Here is a 27,317-nt window from a genome sequence, read left to right on the forward strand (position 1 = left end):
CATTAGCTGCTCCACAGGCCAGGGATCAAGAAGAGAGGTTTTGAGCCACCTCGGACAACCTTGAAGAGCGGGGCCTACCTGCTGGTGTGAAGCCGGGACCTCGAGTTGGAGGCCGAGACGGACCGAAAGTTCGGTACCTTCGCTGCTGTCGCGGGGAATTAGCTCGCACTGCCGCCGGATCGAGCACCGGAGCTGCACCATTCTAAGGTCGGTAGGGGGGAGAAGTGGTTGCACTGAACGGAGGAGGCAAGACAGCGGAGCGGCGGCCCGGCCCCCCCCCCCCGCCCCCCCCGCACTCCCTCTCGGCTCCCAAGGGTAAAAGAGCGGGAAGACCACATACAGGCAAGCTGCAGCAGCGATCCTGAGTCAGAGCACAGAGTGTATCCTGACATTGGGGAGACAAGACAGGACAAAGCAGACAGCCTGAAGCACTCGGGCACACAGCAACCCTCGGTGCAACAAAGAGCACCCTCCCCCTCCCCCTCCCCTCCCGTGGACTCTCGAACACACAGCAGCTTCACAGCAGGGGATTATACCTACCTCCCCCCCCACCACTGATACTGGGACTTAATAGATAGCTGCTCAGTGAAAGGCTTTAGTTGGGGGAGACAGATCCTGGTGAGGGATTGTGAGCTATGGACTATATCACTGCAATCTGCAGCTACCCAAAGAACTAGTGCAACTTAAAGAAGTCAAGACACCCAGCTTGTATGCCCTGGAGATCTGCACTCTTCTCAAGTGGGACACCTCCACCCTCCTATGACCCACCACTCTTCCACCACTAACAGGGAGAGGGGAAGGAGCACATAAACTGACTAGAGTTAAACAAGCACAGGCATAGCCTGAATTTTTACAGGTACTCCAAAAGAAGTACTGACCATCTACATTCCTAGACACCTTGAACCAACTCCATCAGCCCTCGCTCCCCCCCCCCCCCCCCCTCTGCCATAGAAAGAAAGTCTTCCACCAAATATTTTGCATCTACATCAAACAACACAGGCTCAGCCTGAGTTTTTTTTTTTTTCTTTCTTCTCTTTTCTTCTCTTTTTTCGCGCATCAAGAGCGGTGCCAGAACCTTTGCCACTTCAACTGGATCGACCAGGAATGCGTACACTGCCCTTCCTCAGCGCCTAGTCCTACCACTGTCTCTGAGGAGGGAAGCGTGCTGTGCTGCCCACCTTCTTCCCAGCTGATCAAGGTAGGAAAACCAAATCTACAACTTTGACTACCTGCCATACCGGCCTAAATAATTCTGCGATAAGGGCACACGCATAAAATGGCCCCCTGAACGGACGGACTGAGCACAGGGCCCCGTCACACGAATAATCCCGTAAACTATCCCAGTTCGTAATGGGGAAAAACAACAGAGATAGGAGTAGTGACTCAATCGGCACCCCGAGACCATCTAAAGGACAGCACGACATGCAAAAGTTCTTCAGAGAAAAAGGCTCAAGATCCCCTCATCCGACGAGCAAAAAGTCACTGAATTTAACCACACCAATCTCAGCCGACTCAGAGAGAGAGGATGTTGCGTCCTTGGAGGGAGAGGAAGGCGAGCAACTCTCGAGAAGTTTTATGAGGGATCTACTTACTAACTCTCTAAGGCCGATCAGAGCAGATCTTCTGGAGATCAAAGAGGACATTAAATCCATGGGGAAAAGGGTCGAAACCTTAGAATCTTCCTCATCAAACCTGATCAAGCACTCAACAGAATTGGCCCAGCTGGTCCAAGAACATCACCACCAACTGAATCGTACCCTGATTCTTCAGGAAGATATCGAGAACCGCAATAGGCGGAACAATATCAGAATTAAAGGGCTTCCAGAGTCGTGGGCGGCGGAAGCGCTACCCAGAATCGCCTCAGAACTGTTTGCCTTACTGCTAGGTGAGGAAAGAGCTTCAAGCATTCTGATAGAACGCATTCACAGGTCGCTGAGACCTCCACCCTCAGGAACAGACCCTCCCAGGGATGTAATCTGTAAGCTCCTGGCTTACCCAGATACACAAGCAGTGCTGAATGCCTCCAGAACCAAAAGAGAGCTGCAATATAACGGAACCTCTATTCAATTTTACCAAGACCTCGCACCGATGACCTTGTCTAAACGACGTTTAATGAGACCTCTACTAGAAGCCCTCCGAGCGAAAAATATTAAATATTCCTGGCTTTTCCCTTTCGGGCTGGGCATTAACATGAAAGGTCACAGACTAAACATTAGAACACCAGAGGACCTCCAGAACTGTTGGCAGTTTTTAGAAATGGAGCCAATTGAAGTTCCATCATCGCTCCCTTTACCTGATCTGCCTACACTCCCCTCACTGCCCTCGGTCACGACTGAGCGGCAGACAGGCGACACCAAGTCACCCAGAGAGAGAAGAAAGAAAAATAGAGAAAGCACCACGGATGAGGACACCTGAGAAGAAACAGGGCAGACAGCCCAGATGGAGTAATCATCAAAAACTCCCAAGCGACTATTAGCCTAAACAAGTATCTGATTGCATTGACTTATACTAACCTCTCCTTCCTAACTTTTACTCACGTATCTCTCCTGCCCTTGGTTTACCCCATTCTTATGTTTGAGTTAAAACATGCAAGTGATAGGGCCCGCTCCCTCGGGCCACCCATAGTTCTAAAAGTTCTATACCAACAAAAACCAGATCCGAGATCTCCCATCTAGGTGGGGGACACCGGTGAACCTGTTCATAAGATCCTCCCATTATCCGGTGGGTGACAGAGTGATATTGCCGGTGACCGACTGGCGATCAAGTTGAACCCTGTTGGAAGGGTGATAAACACTACTCTTCTAATACCCTTCCCCTCTGTGTCCATTTCTTCCCACCCCTTTGATACCTGGGTCTATCCTCCCTCCCCTGCTAATTTTTAGGCACTCCTGCTCGGGGGGCGACGGGTGGCTGGAATCCGGCGACTCCCGGTGCAGTAACTCACAACCGCCCCACTGAACTGAGTGGAAAGTCGTTGTCTTACTCTCTCTTCTATTTATCCAGGTTTACAGGTCCGGCTCCCGACAAGCAACTCCGGGGCTAACATGACCTCGATCCGCCTCACGTCTTTCAACGCCCGGGGCCTCAACTCACCTCGCAAAAGACACAGTGTGGCACATCTTCTCAAGAAATGTAAGACTAAAATTTTATTACTTCAAGAAACACATTTCAAAAAGGATAGACAGTTTCCTCTGTCAGGGCTGGGGTTCCAACAATACTACCACACCACACACCCCACTACAGCTGCCAAGGGGGTCACCATAGCGATCCACAAATCAATCCCCTTTAAACTTGAAACAGAGTTTCGGGACGGGGAGGGAAGAGTTCTCTTTTTAAGAGGCTCAATTAATAATATAAAATTGACAATCGCTAACCTTTATACCCCGAACTCGGACCAAGTCCCCTGGCTCATTAAACAGTTAGAAATCTTAAAACAATTTGCAATAGGGCACATCCTATTGGGGGGGGGGGGGGACATGAATGTCACACTAAATCCCTTGATGGACTCCTCGACGGGGCGCTCCCAGACCTCACAGACAAAAATAAATCGATTACTACGTTCCATTAAGGAACTAGGGATCCTGGATGCATGGCGCTCTCTCCACCCCTCCACTAAGGACTTCTCCCATTTCTCCCAGGTACACCACTCATTTCAAAGACTAGACCACTTCCTCATCTCTGCAAATCTACTCACCAAACTGAGGAGAGCGAGTATTGACCCTGTCACCGTCTCGGATCATGCACCCATTCACATCGATATCAACCTACCGCAATTCACCCCTGGCGAGTGGTGTTGGCGCCTAAATGACTCCCTATTAGACTCCCCAGAAGAGAAAGCTAAAATAAGCGAGTTATTAGAGGAATACTTTAAATTTAACTCTGAGGGAAACATAGAATTACCAATAGTATGGGAGGCACACAAAGCCTTTGTCAGAGGCCTCTTAATAGCACTGGGTGCAAAGATGAAAAAACAGCAGCAAAAAGAAGTAGACAGCTTGTTAACCCAAATAACGAAACTGGAGCAGGTTACAAAACACTCGCAGTCCAAAAAGAATTTAGACGAACTAACGGCCTTTAGGCATCGGCTGAAGTGCCATCTAGCAGACAAGTTTAACAAAAAACATATGCATCTAAAACAGGCTTTCTATGCCCACGGCAATCGAGGTAGTAAGCTCATGACCCATCTCCTAAAAAAGACCAAGAAAAGAAATGCGATTCTCGCCATAAAAACGCAATCTGGCTCTCTGGCTTCCGCCACTGTAGACATAGCGAAGGAGTTCCAACTCTTCTACTCAAAACTCTACAACATAAAGGAGAGGGAACACCCAATCCCCCAGCAAGACGCTATCAGTAGAATAGACGCCTTCCTGAGCTCACTTAAACTGCCGGAGCTGAGCGAAACAGATGCGCTCTCTCTAATGTCAACAATCACAGAAAGAGAAGTGGAACAGGTACTTAACTCCTTCCCACAGGGCAAAAGTCCAGGCCCGGATGGTCTAACAATTACCTACTACAAGGCATTCAAACCACAACTGGTCCCTAAGCTCACCGATACGCTAAACGCACTTCTTAAGGGAGCGGCTCTCCCCAGGCAAGCCCAAGAGGCACACATAACCCTCATCCTGAAGGAAGGTAAAGACCCGACGCAGTGTAGTAGCTATAGCCCGTTTTAACTAATTAATTTGGACACAAAGATTTGGGCCAAGCTATTAGCTAAAAGATTAGGAGAATTCATCCCCACATTGATCAACTCGGAACAGGCAGGGTTTGTCCGTGGGAGAGAGGGAAGAGGTAATTGCCTGAGATTACTCCACGCCATTAAATACACTCACTTCAGCAAAACCCCTGTAGCCTTCGTAAGCACTGATGCGGAGAAGGCTTTTGACAGGGTAGACTGGGCTTTTATGGAGAGAGCCCTGCGACGCTTTAACCTCCCACGACCCTTTATCTCGGCAATACTCACCCTATACTCAAATCCCCACGCCAGACTAAAAATAAATGAAGCGCTGTCATCAACCTTCGAGATCAAAAACGGGACTCGCCAGGGGTGCCCTTTATCCCCCATACTATTTATTCTCTCACTAGAACCCCTGTTACAATGGGTCAGACAGGATCCGGTCATGGAGGGCCTGAAGATTTCCTCACATACTTTGTCGGCCGCGGCATTCGCGGACGACATTATGTTCGTAATCACTAAGCCAGAAAAGATCCTGCCCAGATTGGTTTCTATCTTAAGCGACTTTGGCAAGTTGTCAAATTTTAAAATCAATTTCACCAAGTCTACAATACTCAATATCTCAATTCCAGAAAAGAAATGTGGCCCCTTTAGAGCGAACTCCCCCTTCGCCTGGTCCGAGACGGTGACAGATTACTTAGGAATAAAACTCTCAAAAAGAACTGAAGAATTGTACGCACACAACTTTCAACCACTATTAGCCCAAATTAAAGCTAAACTACAAACGTATGATTTACCAATAGAGATGAGCGAGCACCAAAATGCTCGGGTGCTCGTTACTCGGGCCGAACTATTCGCGATGCTCGAGGGTTCGTTTCGAGTAACGAACCCCATTGAAGTCAATGGGCGACCCGAGCATTTTTGTATTTCGCCGATGCTCGCTAAGGTTTTCATGTGTGAAAATCTGGGCAATTCAAGAAAGTGATGGGAACGACACAGCAACGGATAGGGCAGGCGAGGGGCTACATGTTGGGCTGCATATGAAGTTCACAGGTCCCACTATTAAGCCACAATAGCGGCAAGAGTGGGTGCCCCCCCCTCCCAACAACTTTTACTTCTGAAAAGCCCTCATTAGCATGGCATACCTTAGCTAAGTACCACACTACCTCCAACAAAGCACAATCACTGCCTGCATGACACTCCGCTGCCACTTCTCCTGTGTTACATGCTGCCCAACCCCCCCCCCCCCACGGCCCAGTGTCCACAGCGCACACCAAACTGTCCCTGCCCAGCCTTCAGCTGCCCTCATGCCACGCCACCCTCATGTCTATTTATAAGTGTGTCTGCCACAGGAAAAGCAGGCACACACTGCAGAGGGTTGGCATGGCTAGGCAGCGACCCCCCCCCATAAAAGGGGCGGGTCGATAGTCCACAATGCTGTACAGAAGCAATGAGAAATCCAATCCTGTGCCACCTCCATCTGGAGCTGCACACGTGGGCATAGCAATGGGGAACCTATGTGCCACACACTATTCATTCTGTTAAGGTGTCTGCACGCCCCAGTCAGACCGCGGTTTTTTATAAATAGTAACAGGCAGGTACAACTCCGCAATGGGAATTCCGAGTGCACCCACAGCATGGGTGGCTCCCTGGAACCCACCCGCTGTACATAAATGTATCCCATTGCATTGCCCATCACAGCTGAGGTAATGTCGTGGTTAATGCAGGTGGGCTTCGGCCCACACTGCATGCCCCAGTCTGACTGGGGTTCTTTAGAAGTGGACAGATGTAGGTTAAACTCTGTGTGCACCTACAGCATGGGTGGCTCCCTGGAACCCACCGGTGGTACATAAATAAATCCCATTGCATTGCCCATCACAGCGGAGGTAATGTCGTGGTTAATGCAGGTGGGCTTCAGCCCACACTGCATGCCCCAGTCAGACTGGGGTTCTTTACAAGTGGACAGATGTAGTAACAACTCCCTGTGGACCCACAGCATCTGTGGGTGCCAGGAAGCCATCGGCGGTACATAAATATATCCCATTGCAGTGCCCTACTCAGCAGAGCTAACGTCAGATACAATACAGGTGGGCTTCGGCCCACACTGCATGCCCCAGTCAGACTGGTAATATGTACCTTAACAGTAACCTCGTTGGTGGTAATGTGGTGGTGACTGCGGAACTAGTAGCGCGGTTTTATGTAGTTAGTTTTCGGAATGTGGCCATGATTAAGTGGGCCGTGGCGGGGGAATGGTGGTGGGGGGAGGCTCTTCTGTTGTGTCGTTAAAGGTGAAATTCTTGGACTGCCACCAGACGGACCAATGCAAAGGTATTTGCAAGAATGTTTTCATTGTTGGAGGAGGAGGGGGTTGTTTTGGAGGCACTATGTGTCCTCTCCACGTGTCCGTGGTTATATGCACCTTAACAGTAACAGCGTTGGTGGGAAATGGCCTTGCTGCCATCATGTCTTTGTGAAGCCTCTGTTTCCACACCCCAGTGACATACCATTAGCTGCGGTATAGGCAGAGCCCAGAATTATTAACATTTCAGCAGTAGCATTAGAGACAGGCCCCACTAACATATCACTAGCAGCAGTATAGGGGGAGCGCAGTCTTAGTTCCATTTCAGTTATATTAGCACTCAAGACAGGCCCCAGTAACATTCCCATTGCAGCAGTTTAGGGAGATAGTCTCTTTCACATTTCAGTAGCTGCAGTATAGACAAGGCCCCAGTTACATTTATGTAGCAAAAGTGTAGGCCAACCCCACACACCTTTCTGTACCATGAGTGCAGGCGAAGAACATAGAAATTACAATAATTACACTGTAGGTGAGGGCCCAAAAAAATTGGTGTAGCAACAGTACTAATGTACCTCAGAAAAAATTGGCCATGCCCAACCAAGATGGCAGGTGAAACCCATTAATCGCTTTGGTTAATGTGGCTTAAGTGGTAACTAGGCCTGGAGGCAGCCCAGTTTAACGAAAAATTGGTTCAAGTTAAAGTTTCATCGCTTGTAAGAGCATTGAAACGTATAAAAATTGTTTGGAAAAATTATATGAGTGAGCCTTGTGGCCCAAAGAAAAATTGCCCGTTCAGCGTGATTACGTGAGGTTTCAGGAGGAGGAGGAGGAATATTATACACAGATTGATGAAGCAGAAATGTCACCGTTTTGGATGGTGATACAGAACGATGCTTCCATCCGCGGGTGCAGCCTACGTATTGCTTAAGTATCGCTGCTGTCCGCTGGTGGAGAACAGAAGTCTGGGGAAATCCAGGCTTTGTTCATCTTGATGAGTGTAAGCCTGTCGGCACTGTCGGTTGACAGGCGTGTACGCTTATCTGTGATGATTCCCCCAGCCGCACTAAACACCCTCTCTGACAAGACGCTAGCCGCAGGACAAGCAAGCACCTCCAGGGCATACAGCGCGAGTTCAGGCCACGTGTCCAGCTTCGACACCCAGTAGTTGTAGGGGGCAGAGGCGTCACGGAGGACGGTCGTGCGATCGGCTATGTACTCCCTCACCATCCTTTTACAGTGCTCCCGCCGACTCAGCCTTGACTGGGGAGCGGTGACACAGTCTTGGTGGGGAGCCATAAAGCTGTCCAGGGCCTTAAAGAGTGTTGCACTGCCTGTGCTGAACATGCTGCTCGATCTCCGCACCTCCCCTGCTACCTGGCCCTCGGAACTGCGCCTTCTGCCACTAGCGCTGTCGGATGGGAATTTTACCATCAGCTTGTCCGCCAGGGTCCTGTGGTATAGCAACACTCTCGAACCCCTTTCCTCTTCGGAATGAGAGTGGAAAGGTTATCCTTATACCGTGGGTCGAGCAGTGTGTACACCCAGTAATCCGTAGTGGCCAGAATGCGTGCAACACGAGGGTCACGAGAAAGGCATCCTAACATGAAGTCAGCCATGTGTGCCAGGGTACCTGTACGCAACACATGGCTGTCTTGACTAGGAAGATCACTTTCAGGATCCTCCTCCTCCTTCGCCTCCTCCTCCTCAGGCCATTCACGCTGAAAGGATGACAGGCAAGCAGCATGGGTACCCTCAGCAGTGGGCCAAGCTGTCTCTTCCCCCTCCTCCTTATCCTCCTCATGCTCCTCCTCCTCAACGCGCTGAGATATAGACAGGAGGCTGCTCTGACTATCCAGCGACATACTGTCTTCCCCCGCCTCCGTTTCCGAGCGCAAAGCATTTGCCTTTATGCTTTGCAGGGAACTTCTCAAGAGGCATAGCAGAGGAATGGTGACGCTAATGATTGCAGCATCGCCGCTCACCACCTGGGTAGACTCCTCAAACTTTCCAAGGACCTGGCAGATGTCTGCCAACCAGGCCCACTCTTCTGAAAATAATCGAGGAGGCTGACTCCCACTGCGCCGCCCATGTTGGAGTTGGTATTCCACTATAGCTCTACGCTGCTCATAGAGTCTGGCCAACATGTGGAGCGTAGAGTTCTACCGTGTGGGCACGTCGCACAGCAGTCGGTGCACTGGCAGATTAAACCGATGTTGCAGGGTGCGCAGGGTGGCAGCGTCCGTGTGGGACTTGCGGAAAAGTGCGCAGAGCCGGCGCACCTTTACGAGCAGGTCTGACAAGCGTGGGTAGCTTTTCAGAAAGCGCTGAACCACCAAATTAAAGACGTGGGCCAGGCATGGCACGTGCGTGAGGCTGCCGAGCTGCAGAGCCGCCACCAGGTTACGGCCGTTGTCACACACGACCATGCCCGGTTGGAGGCTCAGCGGCGCAAGCCAACGGTCGGTCTGCTCTGTTAGACCCCGCAGCAGTTCGTGGGCCTCTTCTCTCCTAAGCTGAGTAGTTTCAGCACGGCCTGCTGACGCTTGCCCACCGCTGTGCTACCACGCCGCGCGACACCGACTGCTGGCGACGTCCTGCTGCTGCTGACACATCTAGATTGCGAGACAGAGGTTGAGGAGGAGGAGGAGGGTGCTTTAGTGGAGGAAGCATACACCGCCGAACATACCACCACCGAGCTGGGGCCCGCAATTCTGGGGGTGGGTAGGACGTGAGCGGTCCCAGGCTCTGACTCTGTCCCAGCCTCCACTAAATTCACCCAATGTGCCGTCAGGGAGATGTAGTGGCCCTGCCCGCCTGTGCTTGTCCACGTGTCCGTTGTTAAGTGGACCTTGCCACTAACCGCATTGGTGAGGGCGCGTACAATGTTGCGGGAGACGTGGTCGTGCAGGGCTGGGATGGCACATCGGGAAAAGTAGTGGCGACTGGGAACTGAGTAGCGCGGGGCCGCCGCCTTCATACTTTTGAAGGACTCCGTTTCCACAACCCTATACGGCAGCATCTCAAGGCTGATAAATTTCGCTATGTGGACGGTTAACGCTTGAGCGTGCGGGTGCGTGGCGGCGTACTTGCGCTTCCGCTCAAAGACTTGCGCTAGCGACGGCTGGACGGTGCGGTGCGAGACATTGCTGGATGGGGCCGAGGACACCGGAGGTGAGGGTGTGGGTGCAGGCCAGGAGACGGTAGTGCCTGTGTCCTGAGAGGGGGGTTGGATCTCAGTGGCAGGTTAGGGCACAGGGGGAGAGGCAGCGGTGCAAACCGGAGGCGGTGAACGGCCTTCGTCCCACCTTGTGGGGTGCTTGGCCATCATATGTCTGTAGATGGATGTCAGCAGCACACTTTTAAACACCCACAAGGGATGGACACACAAATGCAAGAGCCACCTTACAGATCCTGACCCGATCAGATCCAAAAGTTCCAAGGTGAAATATAAAGCGATGGCAGCATATACGGTGATTTCAAAATGGTTTTTCCTTTTATTTCCTTCACAGATGGTGATACGTTTCGACTTGCGTCTTTTTCAAGTATACTTGAAAAAGACGCAAGTCGAAACGTTGTATCACCATCTGTGAAGGAAATAAATGAAAAACCATTTTGAAATCACCGTATATGCTGCCATCGCTTTATATTTCACCTTGGCCATCATATGTCTGCACATGCTGGTGGTGGTGAGGCTGTTGGTGGTGGCTCCCCGGCTGATCTTGGCGGGACAAAGGTTGCACACCACTGTTCGTCGGTCGTCAGGCGTCTCTGTGAAAAACTGCCAGACCTTAGAGCTCCTCGGCCTCTGCAGGGTGGCATGGCGCGAGGGTGCGCTTTGGGAAACACTTGGTGGATTATTCGGTCTGGCCCTGCCTCTACCCCTGGACACCGCACTGCCTCTTGCAACCTGCCCTGCTGCTGCCCTTGCCTCCCCCTCTGAAGACCTGTCCTGAGTAGGCGTTGCACACCAGGTGGGGTCAGTCACCTCATCGTCCTGCTGCTCTTCCTCCGAATCCTCTGTGCGCTCCTCCATCGGACTTACTGCCCTTACTACTACCTCACTGCAAGACAACTGTGTCTCATCGTCATCGTCCTCCTCACCCACTGAAAGGTCATGAGACAGTTGCCGGAAGTCCCCAGCCTCATCCCCCGGACCCCGGGAACTTTCCAATGGTTGGGCATCAGTGACGATAAACTCCTCTGGTGGGAGAGGAACCACTGCTGCCCAATCTGAGCAGGGGCCCGAGAACAGTTCCTGGGAGTCTTCCCGCTTCTGAGCATGTGTCATTGTAGTGGAGGGAGGAGGCTGGAGCAGCAGCCAGAGGATTCGGATTTGCAGCACTGGACGGCGCAGAACTGTGGGTGGATGATAGCTTGCTCGAAGCACTTTCTGCCATCCACGACAGGACCTGCTCACACTGCTCATTTTCTAATAAAGGTCTCCCGCGTGGACCCATTAATTGGGCGATGAATGTGGGGACGCCAGAAACGTGCCTCTCTCCTAATCGCGCAGCAGTCGGCTGCGATACACCTGGATCAGGAGCTCGGCCTGTGCCCACTCCCTCACTTGGGCCTACGCGTCCTCGTCCACGTCCTCTAGGCCTACCCCTACCCCTCAGCATGCTGTATTACCAGTGATTTCCCAGGCAGGAAATAAATTAGCGCAAGCCTGCAGGACAAATATAATTTTTCCCTTTTTTTTTTTTAAAGGGAAGGCCCACTGACTATATTCAATCAGATAAGAAATGTTTTCCACAGAACTGCAGTGTTATATGAAGTGCAGCAGAGCGGTGATTTTTCCAAGGCAGGAAATAAATTGGCGCAAGCCTGCAGGACAAATAGAATTTTTCCCTTTTTTTTTAAAGGGAAGGCCCACTGACTATATTCAATCAGATAAGAAATGTTTTCCACAGAACTGCAGTGTTATATGAAGTGCAGCAGAGCGGTGATTTTTCCCAGGCAGGAAATAAATTGGCGCAAGCCTGCAGGACAAATAGAATTTTTCCCTTTTTTTTTTAAAGGGAAGGCCCACTGACTATATTCAATCAATAATATATGTCTTCTGGCCCTGCCTACACAATTCTGTCCCTGTAGTATTACTGCAGGGCGCAATGCTCTGCACAGCCGATTTTGAAAAAAAAAAAATATGCAACACTGCTAACAGCAGCCTGCACAGTACTGCACACGGTTAAATGTGGCCCTAAGAAGGACCGTTGGGGTTCTTGAAGCCTACACTCACTCCTAACACTCTCCCTGCCTAACCACCACTTCTGTCCCTGGACTATTACTGCAGGGCGCAATGCTCTGCAGACAGCCGATTTTGAAAAAAAAAAATATGCAACACTGCTAACAGCAGCCTGCACAGTACTGCACACGGATAGATGTGGCCCTGAGAAGGACCGTTGGGGTTCTTGAAGCCTACACTCACTCCTAACACTCTCCCTACAGCAGCTCCAACACAACAGCACTTTCCCTCAGCTAACTCACAAGGCATCTGAGGTGAGCCGCGGGAGGGCCCGACTTTTATACTCAGGTGACATCTGATCTCCCCAGCCACTCACAGCAGGGGGGTGGTATAGGGCTTGAACATCACAGGGGGAAGTTGTAATGCCTTCCCTGTCTTTCAATTGGCCAGAAAAGCGCGCTTACGTCTCAGAGAGGAAAGTGAAAGTAACCCGAACACCGCGTGGTGCTCGTTAAGAGTAACGAGCATCCCGAACACCCTAATATTCGCCCGAGCATCAAGCTCGGACGAGTACGTTCGCTCATCACTATTTACCAACCCTTTCATGGTTTGGTCGCAAGAACATTCTGAAGTCCTACGTCCTACCCATAATAATATATAAAATACGCATGATTCCTATACATCTCCCACTCTCCTTCTTCAAAGCGATCAGAGTGATATGTACGGGCTTTGTGTGGAAACAAAAGAGACCTAGATTAGCATACAACTTAATGACCAAAAGGAGGGAGGAGGGGGGGATGGACCTGCCATGTATCCAGGAATACTACCAAGCCATTCAGCTCAGTTTCTGGGCGGACTTAACGCAACCGTCGAGGGACCCATTGCTGCAAGAGCTGGCTAGGGCCTCACATGGGAATTATCTGGTGGAGGACCTGTGGTTCCCCAAAAGAAACCTCTACAGAGCAAGGGGATTTAGCGCACTCCTCAGGGGCCCATGTGAGATCTGGGACAAACTTAAAGACAAGCTGGCCCCTACCCCATCTCCACTGATTCCTATTCGCAGCCTGAACAGATTAATGGAGATCCCACCAGACCCGGGATCGCTGAGTATCTGGACACAACTCCAGGGGGCCAAAATAGGAGACATTCAGGTTCTGGCGCACAAGACACCCGAGGATATTATCAAAACATTGGCCCCTAATAGCAGCTCTTCATTCTTGCGGTTAGCACACATGAGAGAAGTAGTTGGGAAATTCCTAACTAAATATAGTTCCACCAGACCAAGGACGAGCTTCGAAACTGCTTTAGAGGAAGATAGAGCCAACACTAGGAAAATCTCCTATATTAGGAGAAATTTCATAGCGCCCCCGTTATTCGCAAAGCCAGCCTTCCTGTTATCATGGGAAAAAGAACTAAAAATAACCCTATCTCCAGCGGACTCTAAACTAATACTAAAATTGGCCTACGGCATGTTCATGTGTGTGCTGATGCAAGAAAGCCACTTCAAACTTTTGGTTAGGTGGTACAAAACCCCCCAATGGCTGAAGGCTTACAAACTAGCAGCCCACGACAGATGCTGGAGGTGTGACGCACCAGTGGGCTCCTACCTACACATCTGGTGGGAGTGCAAGCTGATCTCTCCCTTTTGGAAGGAGGAGGAAGGAGACTTGAGAGTCCTTTCCCCCAACCTGGTAATCTCACCAGAAATGATCTTCCTCTGGAAACCTTCCACAAATTTTCATCCCTGCAGAAATAAATTGATAGCCTTTGCAATAGACGCAGCTAAAGCCCTGATTCCCTTAAACTGGCTACAACAAAAACCACCCTCTCTTACGCAATGGAGAGAAGAGATGGACTTGATATGTAACCTTGAAGAGCTAACAAGCTGGGCAAAGGGCACACATAAAGACTTCATTCTCACATGGCACCCATGGAGGGAGGTAAGGAGGGGACATTAGGACCTTTCCATGCAGGGCTGTGGATCGGAGAAACCTGACCTGTCTTCCCTTAACCGAGAGGCACATCTGTCGGGACGGAGAGGACCCCGGGCGTTGAAACGGAGGTGGAGCTTACGAGGCTGACGGAGCAACAAGACCTAAACAGAGAGGAGGAGAGCAGTCACAGGAAAAACGGACTACCTCCCCTCTACCCACACTTCCCTTCCTTTTTTCCCAATCTTGTCCCACCTCATTCCAGCGTCCCCCCCCCAACCCCCTAACCTATTCCTTACTTTATGAATACTGCAACTTTGCAGTTAAGTCTAGTTTGCCTTTTTCCCTTTATCTTAGGCAAAGTTAATTTTATACTCGCAGTTCATGTCTTTTCTCTCTTTTTTCGCAAATACAGTGTTAACGCATATTTTGTCTAAGTAAGAAGGAAAAAAAAAGCATTTATTGCCTTGCTCTTTTGCAATGTATGTTTGAAAATGTATAATGAAAACCCAAATAAAACTTGATTTATAAAAAAAAAAAAAAAAAAAAAAAGAGGAGTTTTGGGTGCAGGAAAATAGACTGTATGTTCCGGATTCTGTTTGACTCAAAGTCTTGAAACTATTCCATGATTCTAAATTTGCAGGCCATCTTGGGGTCATGAAAATTTTGACAGTACTGCTTTGCTTCTTTTGGTGGTCCAATTGCAAGAATGACAAAAACAACCATGTCGCCTCTTGGGAAATGTGCATGAAACAAGACCACTATCTCCTCCTCTGGGATTTCTCTAACCACTTCTAGTTTCATCCAGGCCTTTATTGAGGATCTCCCCCTTCCAAAGAATTGACTGTCATCTTTGTTGTAGTGAACCGACTCACAAAAATAGACCATTTTATTCCCATCAAAGGGAATCCCACAGTTAAACAAACCGCAGAATTAATGATCAAGGAGATATTTAGGCTACATGGGATCTCTGATAACGTAGCCTCTGATAGAGGTGTTCAGTTTACATCAAGATTCTGGGAGAACTTCTGAACAGCCCTAAGAATTACTGTTAATTTGTCTTCTGCCTTCCATCCTCAGTCCAATGGCCAGACTGAAAGGACTAACCAAACTCTAGAGCAATGCCTCCGCTGTTTTATTTCCCATCTTCAGAATGATTGGGTGGACTACTTATTAACAGCGGAATTGCCTACACCAACTTCAAACATAGTTCCACAACTCAAAGCCTCTTTTCTGCTAACCTTTGCTTTTACCCAGTATTTATTGCTGACCTTCCTTGTAATACTGCTATTCTTGTTACTCCTTTACGGAATGTCCAGAAAAAAAATCAATAGAGGTACTACAAGAGGCCCAAGAAAGGTACAAAAGAATAGTGAATAGATACTGCAAAGTCTCTTCTATATTTCAGGTGGGGGATGAAGTGTAGTTATGTACTAAAAATCGGAAACACATGTACTCTCTCTAAAGTTTGGCCAACATTTCTTGGGTCTATTCCAGATTGCTGTGAAGATTGGCCAGGTGGTCTTCCGATTAAAACTCCCTGGCAACCAGAAGATTCATCTGGTGTTCCATATATTGCTACTAAAGCCTTTTAAAGAGAACACCTTTTCTGAAAGAAATCAATCACCTCCTCTACCAGTAAGAGTCTAGGGTGGACTGGATTCAAGCCCCCAGACTCACAAGGGAGTTTCACCGTGGTTACCTAGGGAAGCCAACTCCTGGGATGTCCAGTGGCTATCCTGGAAGGAGGGGGCTGGTATGGTATCTGGGAACTCCTTTGCTCTATGCAGCATCTCTACCTGCTGGACAGATCCCCTACTGATTCGTAGCCTAGTCCTTGCTTCTGTTAATCCAGTTCCTGTTTCCCTGTCTAGCTCATCCCCATTCCCTTGATTCTGCACACTATTTAAGGCTGGCCCTGTGCTTTTCTCATTGTGTGATTATTTGAGCTCCCGGCTTATAGTTAAGCTCCACCACCTGCCTGCTCCTCAGGACCGTACTGCTACTACCGTGTTCTGACCTCCAGCTTCCCCTGACTATGCTATGTGCCTGCTTCTTTGTACCGTAACAGATATTACCAGCTATCGACATCTGGCTTTCCTCTCATTACGTTATCTATCTACTTGGGTTACAACAGAAAAGCTCCTAACCCACACCAGACCTGCTACAGTACCTTTCACTCATATAGTGTGTGGAGTCTGTGCGTAAGCAGAACTTTGAATTTGTGAGAGAATGGTAGAGAAAGTCTATCAGCTGCAGACATTTTGTACCTGTGATGCTTGAGACCGCAAGGATAGTGCAATGCCACCAACCTGGAAACATTTAATATGTAATATGCTGATGGAGACCTAATGATTCAGTTTGGGTTTCAGTGCCTTTCTGAAAACTCTAACATTGTAAGAGTGACTTTTGGTTCAAGTTATTAGGCAACATTCAGGTATCCAGCCCTCCTACAGAGCAGAACTAGTATTCTGGGTTCAGTTCAGGAAAGTTTATTAATAAAAACAAAAACTGGTCTCTGTCTCTGTCAGCTACTGCGCCTTCTTGTCCTGTTGTCCCATCACCACCCGCAACATGTAGACTGTTAGCGCAATTTGCGTTATTCGATATATTGTGGGTGCCATATTATATATGATTAACATACGAGTTCAGAGACCTCCAATGAAAGAAATGCATTATAGTGTGCACACCACAGAACATCTGCCTTTATTTTAGCTGGTAAAACTTTATACAGTATTCAAACAAAGGAAGGTTGGGCATTCAGATACATTACAACATTTTGTGTGCTGATAGATCATTCTCATAGGGAGGTATTTGTGAGGTAGCTGTAAGCTTATTCACCGGGTATGAACTTCCATTGAGCATGCAACTGTTAATTGGTGACTTCCTCTCCAGGAGAAACACTTCATGTGTGTCTCTCCTCTTATTTCCTGTCCTTCAAACAAAGACATTTCTCCTGCCATGTGGCAGCAATTTGAGCCTTGAAGGTGTCTTCTGCTAATAAAAGACCAGTCTGACCTGTTTATCTAAACAATACATTGCTCTCTCATTTCATGGAATGGTTGCTGTTCCAGGTAGTTTCAAACACAAACCAACTTCATGAGAAATACAGTTTTTTCCACACTCTTCTGTTTTAGAATCTTCACAGGAGACAACAGAAAATACACATAAAATGGCAGCCATCTCTGTCATCTCCCACACAGACAGATTGTGCTTCTCTGCTGGCATCACTGATATCATCTGCACTACAATGACATCAACTAAGACATTGGGTTAACCCTTTTCTCTCTGTGGTTCTTGTATTTGTCTTTACAGCTGCAGACCACTTTATATACAGACACAAAGAGGATCTTATTCATAGAATAAAAGCTGTAGATCCAGTCGTAGATGATCTGTATCGTAAGCGTCTACTGAAAAAAGATGAACATGATGATATAAGGAAATTACCAAAGCCCGAGGACAAGATGAGACGTCTGTATGTCGCTATCAGAGACCGACATGACTGTGATAAGGAGGTTTATCGCACTTTATATAAACACAATCAAAGCGTACTTGATGAGATATTGGATGATTTAATAAAATCAAAAGAGAAAGGTAAGTATAAATGTGACACTGTATTTCTGTATTGATGACAAACAAAATGTGGTCAGATTGTTATCTAAGTCACAATTATGGACAAGCACATTTTAACTAATAATATACAGATAGTTGTACCGTTCATGTCTTCTATTAAAGGAGATGTCCCGAGGCAGCAAGTGGGTCTATACACTTCTGTATGGCCATAATAATGCACTTTGTAATGTACATTGTGCATTAATTATGAGCCATACAGAAGTTATAAAAAGTTTTATACTTACCTGCTCCGTTGCTGGCGTCCTCGTCTCCATGGAGCCGACTAATTTTTGGCCTCCGATGGCCAAATTAGCCGCGCTTGCGCAGTCCGGGTCTTCAGCAGTCTTCTATGGAGCCGCTCATGCCAGAGAGCGGCTCCGTGTAGCTCCGCCCCGTCACGTGCCGATTCCAGCCAATCAGGAGGCTGGAATCGGCAGTGGACCGCACAGAAGAGCTGCGGTCCACGAAGGTAGAAGATCCCGGCGGCCATCTTCAGCAGGTGAGTATGAAGACGCCGGACCGCCGGGATTCAGGTAAGCGCTGTGCGGGTGGTTTTTTTAACCCCTGCATCGGGGTTGTCTCGCGCCGAACGGGGGGGGGGGGTTAAAAAAAAAAAAAACCCGTTTCGGCGCGGGACATCTCCTTTAAGTAAATGGAGCAATCACCTGGGTACTGGGAGCACAAATAAGGGAACCTCTATGTTAATAACCTCTCTAAAAGCTAACATTGCATACTTGCAGCATGCTGCCCACTACCATGCTCCATCTTCACGTGTATGTATGCGTATTATGCGCCAATATAGAACATGCTGCTTTTTTTCTTTGCAAACGTTTTTTAGATTGGTACCCGTACGCAAAATACATTATGCCAACATGGTCATGTGAGCCCAGCCTAGGAGGAGAACTGGATAACACCTCCACCTTATATAGTGTTCATGTGTTTTCAATTTACAGATATTAGTAAAGCACTTATGGACATCTCTGGTGGTGTCATCTCCATGGAGAACAAAAAGATCTTCCATTGAAGCTCAATGTATCTGATTCATCTTTCCAATGAAAGTCATCTATTCCTGCTGAAATCATCTGATTTAGAAGCCACTTTCCTAATCTATATGAACTTAGCGTTTCCAGTGGGGGATCTCAGTCATCCACACTGATAGTCTTCTCTGGTACGGCTCCTTCTACAGACTAGTAACATGTGATGTACTTCGCTACCAGTAGATAACCCAGAGTCAGCAACAGTTTCCCATCTACCTCACACTACTGCATCTCATATAGACATTATCTGACATAATAATCTGTTCCCCTAATCATATGTAGACGGATCGTCCTTCTCCCCCGACTTCATCTATACTTAAAGGGGTTGTCCCGAGAAAGCAAGTGGGGGTAAGCACTTCTGTATGGCCATATTAATGCACTGTGTAATATACATCGTGCATTAAATATGAGCCATACAGAAGTTATTCACTTACCTGCTCCGTTGCTGGCGTCCCCGTCTCCATGGTGCCGTCTAATTTCAGCGTCTAATCTCCCGATTAGACGCGCTTGCGCAGAAGGGTCTTCTCCCTTCTCTTGGGTCTCGGCACGAGCGGTGTTCTGGCTTCGCCCCCTTCTACGCGTCATCGCGTAGCTCCGCCCCATCACGTGTGCCGATTCCAGCCAATCAGGAGGCTGGAATCAACAATGGACCGCACAGAGCCCACGGTGCTCCATGGGAGAAGACCCGCGGTGAATCGTGGGTGAAGATCCCGGTGGCCATCTTAGTAAGGTAAGGAAGAAGTCCCCGCAGCGCGGGGATTCGGGTAAGTACTAAACGTTTTTTTTTTTTAACACATGCATTGGGTTTGTCTCGCGCCGAACGGGGGCCTATTGAATAAAAAAAACCTGTTTCGGCGCGGGACAACCCCTTTAAGTGACATTAGTTAAGATGTGACATAGTGGTTTCTGACCCCAAATGATTCTTGTATTTGTCTTTACAGCTGCAGACCACTTTATATACAGACACAAAGAGGATCTTATTCATAGAATAAAAGTTGTAGATCCAGTCGTAGATGATCTGTATCGTAAGCGTCTACTGAAAAAAGATGAACATGATGATATAAGGAGATTACCAAAGCCTGAGAACAAGATGAGACGTCTGTATGTCGCTATCAGAGACCGACATGACTGTGATAAGGAGGTTTATCGCACTTTATATAAACACAATCAAAGCGTACTTGATGAGATATTGGATGATTTAACAGAATCAAAAGAGAAAGGTAAGTATAAATGTGACCCTGTATTTCTGCATTGATGACAAAAAAATGTGGTCAGATTGTTACCTAAGTCACAATTATGGACAAGCACATTTTAACTAATAATATACAGATAGTTGTACCGTTCATGTCTTCTATTGAGTAAATGGAGCAATCACCTGGGTACTGGGAGCACAAATAAGGGAACCTCTATGTTAATGACTAGAGATGAGCGAGCACCAAAATGCTCAGGTGCTCGTTGCTCGAGTCGAACTTTCCGCGATGTTAGAGGGTTCGTTTCGAATAACGAACCCCATTGAAGTCAATCGGCGACCCGAGCATTTTTGTATATGGTCGATGCTCTCTAAGGTTTTCATTTGTGCAAATCTTCAAAACGTACGAAAGTGATGGAAACGACACAGATACGGATAGGGCAGGCGAGGGGCAACATGCTGGACTGCATATCAGGTTCCCAGGCCCCACTATTAAGCCACAATAGCGGCAAGAGTGCCCCCCCCCCTAACAATTTTTACTTCGGACAAACCCTCATTAGCAAGGCACACCTTAGCTAAGCACCACACTACGTCCAACCAAGCACAATCATTGCCTGCGGGACACACCGCTGCCTCTTCTCCTGGGTTACATGCTGCCTAACCCCCCCGCACGACCCTGCATCCGCAATACACACAAAAGTGCCCCTGTGCAGCCCTCAGCTGCCCTCATGCCACACGCTGGCCTCATAGCCACACCACCCTCATGTCTATTTATAAGTGCGTCTGCCATGAGGAGGAACCGGAGGCACACACTGCAGAGGGTTGGCAGGGTCAGGCAGCGAACCTCTTTAAAAGGGGCAGGGCGATAGCCCACAATGCTGTAGAAAATCAATAAGAAATTGACGTTCGATCTTCATTCCAATCCTGTGCCACCTCCGTCAGGAGCTGCAAACATGGGCATGAGTTACATAGCAATGGGGAGTCCATGTGCCCACACAGTATTCATTTTGTCTAGGTGTCTCATAGCTCAATCGACACTGCAAGGGGAAAGCCATCTGCACTCTGCCCCCTACCCAAGTCAGTCAGTGTCTGTGCCAGACAGGTCAAACACCGCGATGGGAACTAAGTGTGCACCAACAGCATAGGTGGGTCCTATGCAACCTAAGACATGAACAATAAATAAATCAGAGCGGCCAAACATGGCAGACTTGCACCGCGCTGACGACATAGGCCTTGGCCCACAGCCTCAGCAATCGTAGGCAGGAAGCGGACTTTCACTGCACCCAGGACATAGGCCTCTGCACAAACCCTCAGCAATCGCGGGCCTACTGCGGACACCAATGCTAGCGTAGCTGTGAACGTCTCATTAGCGCTGTATTGCTCCTGTAGTTTGTCCCAATGCAGTGCCCCGGATAGCTGAGCTAACGTGAGATAAAGTACAGGTTGGCTTCGGCGCACACTCCATGCCCTAGTCAGTCTGGCCTTTTTTCATAGTCACAGGCAGGTACAACTCTGCTCTGGGAAGTCTGTGTGGACCCACAGCATGGGTGGGTCCCAGGAAGCCACCAACGGAACATAAATAAATCCCATTGCAGTGCCCCGGATAGCTGAGCTAACGTGACATAAAGTACAGGTGGGCTTCGGCCCACACTGCATGCCCGAGTCAGACTCGTTTTTTTTAATTAATAGTCATAGGCAGGTACAACTCCCCTATGGGGAGTCTGTGTGGAGTGGACCGACAGCATGGGTGGCTTCCTGGAACCCACCGACGGTACATAAATACATCCCATTGCAGTGCCCCGGATAGCTGAGCTAACGTCAGATAAAATACAGGTGGGCTGCGGCCCACACTGCATGCCCCAGTCAGACTGGGTTTTTTTTAATTAATAGTCACAGGCAGGTACAACTCCCCTATGGGAAGTTTGTGTGGAGTGGACCCACAGCATGGGTGGCTCCCTTGAACCCACCGACGGTACATATATAAATCCCATTGCAGTGCCCTGCACAGCTGAGCTAATGTCTGATAAAATACAGGTGGGCTTCGGCCCACACTACATGCCCCAGTCAGACTGGGGTTTTTTTTCCAAAAAGACACAGGCAGGTACAACTGTGCAATGGGAATTCCGTGTGCACCCGCAGCATGGGTGGCTCTCTGGAACCCACCGGCGGTACATAACTAAATCCTATTGCAGTGCCCTGCACAGCTGAGCTAACATCAGATTAAATACAGGTGGGCTTTGGCCCACACTGCATGCCCCAGTCAGACTCGGTTTTTTAAATTAATAGTCACAGGCAGGTACAACTCCCTTACGGGAAGTCTGTGTGGAGTGGACCCACAGCATGGGTGGGTCCCAGGAAGCCACCGACGATACATTAATAAATCCCATTGCAGTCCCCCGCATAGCTGAGGTAACGTCAGATAAAGTACAGGTGGGCTTCGGCCAACACTGCATGCCCCAGTCAGACTGTTTTTTTTTTTTTTAATAAATAGACACAGGCAGGTACAACTCCCCTATGGGAAGTCTGTGTGGAGTGGACCCACAGCATGGGTGGCTCCCTTGAACCCACCGACAGTACATAAATAAATCCCATTGCAGTGCCCTGCACAGCTGAGCTAACCTCCGATAAAATGCAGGTGGGCTTCGGCCCACACTGCATGCCCCAGTCAGACTGGGCTTTTTTAGAAATAGTCACAGGCAGGTACAACTCCACCATGGGAATTCCGTGTGCACCCATAGCATGGGTGGGTCCCAGGAAGCCTCCGGCGGTACATAAATACATCCCATTGCAGTGCCCTGCACAGCTGAGCTGCCGTCAAATTACATACAGGTGGGCTTCGGCCCACACTGCATGCCCCAGTCAGACTGGGGATTTTTATAAAAAGACACAGGCCGGTAAAACTCCCCTATGTGAATTCCGTGTGCACCCGCAGCATGGGTGGCTCCCTGGAACCCACCGGCAGTACATAACTAAATCCCATTGCAGTGCTCTGCACAGCTGAGCTAACGTCAGATTAAATACAGGTGGGCTTTGGCCCACACTGCATGCCTCAGTCTGACTCGTTTTTTTTTTTATAAATAGACACAGGCAAGTACAACTCCCCTATGTGAATTTCGGGTGAACCCACAGCATGGGTGGGTCCCAGGAAGCCACCGGTGGTACATAAATAAATCACATTGCAGTGCCCTGCACAGCTGAGCTTACATCAGATTAAATACAGGTGGGCTTTGGCCCACAGTGCATGCCCCAGTCAGACTGTTTTTTTTTATAAATAGACGGGCAGGTACAACTCCGCAATGGGAATTCTGTGTGCACCAGCAGCATGGGTGGCTCCCTGGAACGCACCGACGGTACATAAATTAATCCCATTGCAGTGCCTCCCTTATAGCTGAGGTAACGCGAGAAGAAATGCAGGTTGGCTTCGGCCCACACTGCATGCTCCAATCAGTCTGGGTAATTTACATAGTCACAGGTCAGTACAACTCCGCTATGGGAAGTCTGTGTGCACCCACAGCCGGGGTGGGTCCCACTAAGCCACCAAGGGTTCATAAAAATATCCCATTGCAGTGCCGCCCTTAAAGCTGAGGTAATTTGAGAAAAAATGCAGGTTAGCTTTGGCCCACACTGCATGCTCCAGTCAGTATGTGTAATTTACATTGTCACAGGTACGTAGAACTCTGCTATGGGAAGTCTGTGTACGCCCACAGTATGGGTGGCTCCCTGGAACCCACCGACGGGGTGGGTTGAGTGAGTGACAGCATATTAGCCTGCCATGGACAAGTTTGTCCTCCACAGCATTGTCTGGCTGCCGGCATATTTGTAGTTCTTATGGCGGTTGCGCCTGTCCTACTGCGATTTTGTCGATTGTGATTGTGCCTGCCTTGTGGCGATACTGCCTATGGCGACCGTGTCTGCTTTGAAGAGTAAGGGGATTTTGGGCTTTTTCTGTGAATTATTCATAACATTGCAGTGCGCCGAAAAGCAAAGGTAACGTGAGATAAAATGCAGGTAGGCTTCGGCCCACACTGCATGCCCTAGTCAGTCTGGGTAATTCTTTTTGGGCCAGGTACGTTGAACACAGCGATGGGAACACTTAGTGCACCCATAGTATGCACAGATCCCTGTAATACTCCTGTAGCAAAGGTATAAGCTGACCCCACTAACAGTTGTGTTGCAGAAGTCGAGGGAGACCCTATTAACACTTCTGTAGTAACAGTATAGACGGACCCCAGTAACATTTCAGTAGCTGCAGTATGGGCAGAGCCCAGTATCAGTTACATTTCAGTAGTAACAGTATCGGCAGACCCCTGTAACATTTCCGTAACCACAGTATAGGCAGAGCCCAGTATTAGTGGGATTTCAGTAGTAACAGTATAGACAGATAGACAACACCTATGTGGAAAAGCTAGTATTTTCTGAGACAAGAGAGGGGCATTTGATTGCAATGAAAAGGATATTCAAGGTACTGAAAGTCTGCACTCCTCCTCATCTCAATCAGAAATATGGAAAGGCTTCATTCATATGTTTTCTGTTGTCCATTTCAAAGTGTTAGCAAATAGCAATCCAAGTTTCCGGCTACTACCACGCATCTTTCTTAGGAATTACCAAAGATGATAAGTAAAGGCCTCATCATCAGTCAGTCCAAAATCATTCAGGGAGTATGTGGTTCTCAGCTGGCCTGCTTCCACGAAGGATCGGTGCCTGCTGGTTGTCAGGACAGTGTCCGGGATATGGGGGTCCCTGAGATATCCCGCAACCCCTGTCCCTGCCTACTTGCCCCCCTGGGCTAACCCCCAGGGCGACAACTGGGCGACGGTCCCTACCCTCACTAGGGAAGCGGGACACGGGAGACAAACAGACACTGAGACAAAACAACGGTAGAATGGTCAGACAATCCGGGTAGGCAACAAGAGGGTACGCAGTACGGAGGGGTCAGGCAAAAACGTAGTCAAGTCCAAAAGCAGGTGTCAGAAAAGCCGAGGTCACAAGAGCAGTCAGGATAAACGCGGGTGTAGCTGGAGAACCAAACTAACACTGGCAACGCCTGACAGGAAAACACACATATTTAAATGCTGTCAGTGCTCCCGCCCCAGAAGCTGATTGGGGCGGGGAGCCTGACAGCAGCAGGGCTAATCAGGGAGGTGCTGGGGGCACGCCCCCAGTCTTGCAGCACAGACCGTTACTAGGGAAGCCAGCCTGGTAGTCAAGTGACTAGAAGCACCAGCTGCCTCCCTAGCAACCCGGCGGCGACCAGTCTTACAGCGGCCCGGGGAGATCACCAGAACCGGGGCTCCCCTACGCCGCACTCCTGTAGCCCGGGTGGCAGGACCGGTGGTGCGGGCACGGCGGCCCCGAGAGTTGCAGGTTCTGACAGTACCCCCCCTTCTACGGGGGGACACCGGACCCCCATGGCCCGGTGCGGGTTTAAGCGGGAAAGCCCTGTGGAATGACTGGACTAGGCGTGGCGCATGAACGTCCCTGGCAGGGACCCACGTCCTATCCTCAGGGCCAAATCCTCTCCAGTGGACCAGGTACTGCAGCCCACCTCTAGCCCGTCGGGCATCCACAAGCCTTTCTACTTCATACTCCAGTTCCCCCTGTACCAGAGAGGGAGGAGGCGGGTTCTGGGTGGGGAGAACTGGAGTCACATACTTCTTAAGCAAGTTTTTGTGAAAAACCTTGTGGACCTTCCAGGGGTCAGGAAGTGCCAACTTATATGACACCGGGTTGATGACCTGAGAAACCGTAAATGGGCCAATGAACCGAGGGGCAAGTTTCAGGGAGGGAACCTTAAGTCTCAGATTCTTGGATGATAATAAAACCTGCTCCCCGACCACAAAAGGTGCAGAGATAGTACGTCTTTTATTTGCGTATTTACGCAGTTTCTCTTGGGAACCCTGAAGGTTCTTACGAACCTGGGCCCAAACTGTGCACAGTTCTTCAGCGGATATGTCAGCGGCCGGATTGTTCGAGACAAAAGGAGTAGAAAGCGAGAACCGGGGATGGAACCCATAGTTACAAAAAAAAGGTGACAGTTGGGTCGACGAGTTACCATGGTTGTTAATAGCAAATTCGGCGAGAGGTAAGTAGTTGGCCCACTGATACTGGTTATCAGAGACAAACAGTCGCAGATACTGGATAAGTTCTTGATTCATCCGTTCCGTTTGTCCGTTACTCTCGGGGTGGAAAGCGGAGGAAAAGGACAAATTAACGTTTAGATTTTTACAGAAGGCTCGCCAGAAGCGAGCGACGAACTGAACCCCTCTATCTGACACAATATCCTCGGGGATCCCATGTAACCGAACAATCTCCTTGATGAACATCTCAGACAAAAGTTTGGCGTTAGGCAACTTGCCAAGCGGAACAAAATGAGACATTTTAGAGAAACGGTCAACTATTACCCAAATGACCGTATTCCCCAGCGAGGATGGCAGATCAGTAATGAAATCCATGGACAAATGGGACCATGGCCTGGACGGAATGGGCAAGGGCAGAAGAGGACCCTCAGGACGTCTCCTGAGATTCTTCCCCCTTGCGCAAACCGGGCACGCGGACACAAATACCCGTACATCCTTGGCCATGTGCGGCCACCAATAGAGTCTGGCCGCTAACTCCAGAGTACCCCTGATGCCGGGGTGTCCAGCTAGGACTGAAGCATGTGTCTCCTCTAACACTTTCAATCTCAGTGACAACGGGACAAATAATTTGCCTTCCGGAAGGGCTTCAGGAGCAGATTGTTGGGCGGCGTGAATGAGAGGTGAAAGGTCGGAGGAGACAGCAGCGAGGACCACCCCAGGGGAGAGAATGCTCTCAGGCTCTGGCTCGGAAGGTTCCGGAGAACCAAAACTCCTAGACAGGGCATCAGCCTTGACGTTCTTAGAACCGGGTCTATAGGTAACAACAAAATTGAACCGAGAGAAAAACAAGGCCCAGCGGGCTTGCCGAGCATTTAACCTCTTAGCGGAATCTAGATAGGTGAGGTTTTTATGGTCTGTGAGTACCGTGATCTGGTGATGGGCTCCTTCCAAAAAATGCCTCCACTCTTCGAAAGCCCACTTAATCGCCAGCAATTCCCGGTTGCCTATATCATAGTTCCGTTCGGTGGAAGAAAACTTCCTAGAAAAATAGGCACACGGTCTGAGGTTGGTGAGAGTGGAGGGACCTTGGGACAGTACCGCTCCCACACCAAACTCAGAGGCATCCACCTCCACCACAAAAGGGCTGGACAGATCCGGTTGTACTAGGACAGGTGCAGAAGAGAACGCCGCCTTTAGGGTATCGAAGGCCCTCAGAGCCTCAGAAGACCAGGTCCTCACATCTGCCCCCTTTCTGGTGAGGTCCGTTAGAGGTTTAGCCACCACGGAGAAGTCTTTAATGAATTTGCGATAG

The 27,317-nt window shown here is 49.2% G+C and overlaps 1 protein-coding gene across 11 annotated transcripts in view; it reads left to right on the top strand.

Moving 5' to 3' along the window:
- LOC136613050 (uncharacterized) overlaps positions 1-27,317 on the top strand; it is a 185,437-nt gene that overhangs the window by 111,945 nt on the left and 46,175 nt on the right. For 9 of the 11 annotated variants that reach the window (XM_066593869.1, XM_066593861.1, XM_066593867.1 and 6 more), the window contains 3 exons: positions 3,004-3,132; positions 17,406-17,684; positions 19,681-19,959. In XM_066593869.1, coding sequence (XP_066449966.1) covers positions 3,004-3,132; positions 17,406-17,684; positions 19,681-19,959 — 687 coding nt within the window. The remainder of the gene's footprint in view (positions 1-3,003; positions 3,133-17,405; positions 17,685-19,680; positions 19,960-27,317) is intronic. The other 2 variants (XM_066593864.1, XM_066593868.1) reach the window with 1 other exon arrangement.

The sequence above is a fragment of the Eleutherodactylus coqui genome, chromosome 2, assembly GCF_035609145.1.
Source record: "Eleutherodactylus coqui strain aEleCoq1 chromosome 2, aEleCoq1.hap1, whole genome shotgun sequence".
Taxonomy (NCBI): Eukaryota; Metazoa; Chordata; class Amphibia; order Anura; family Eleutherodactylidae; genus Eleutherodactylus; species Eleutherodactylus coqui.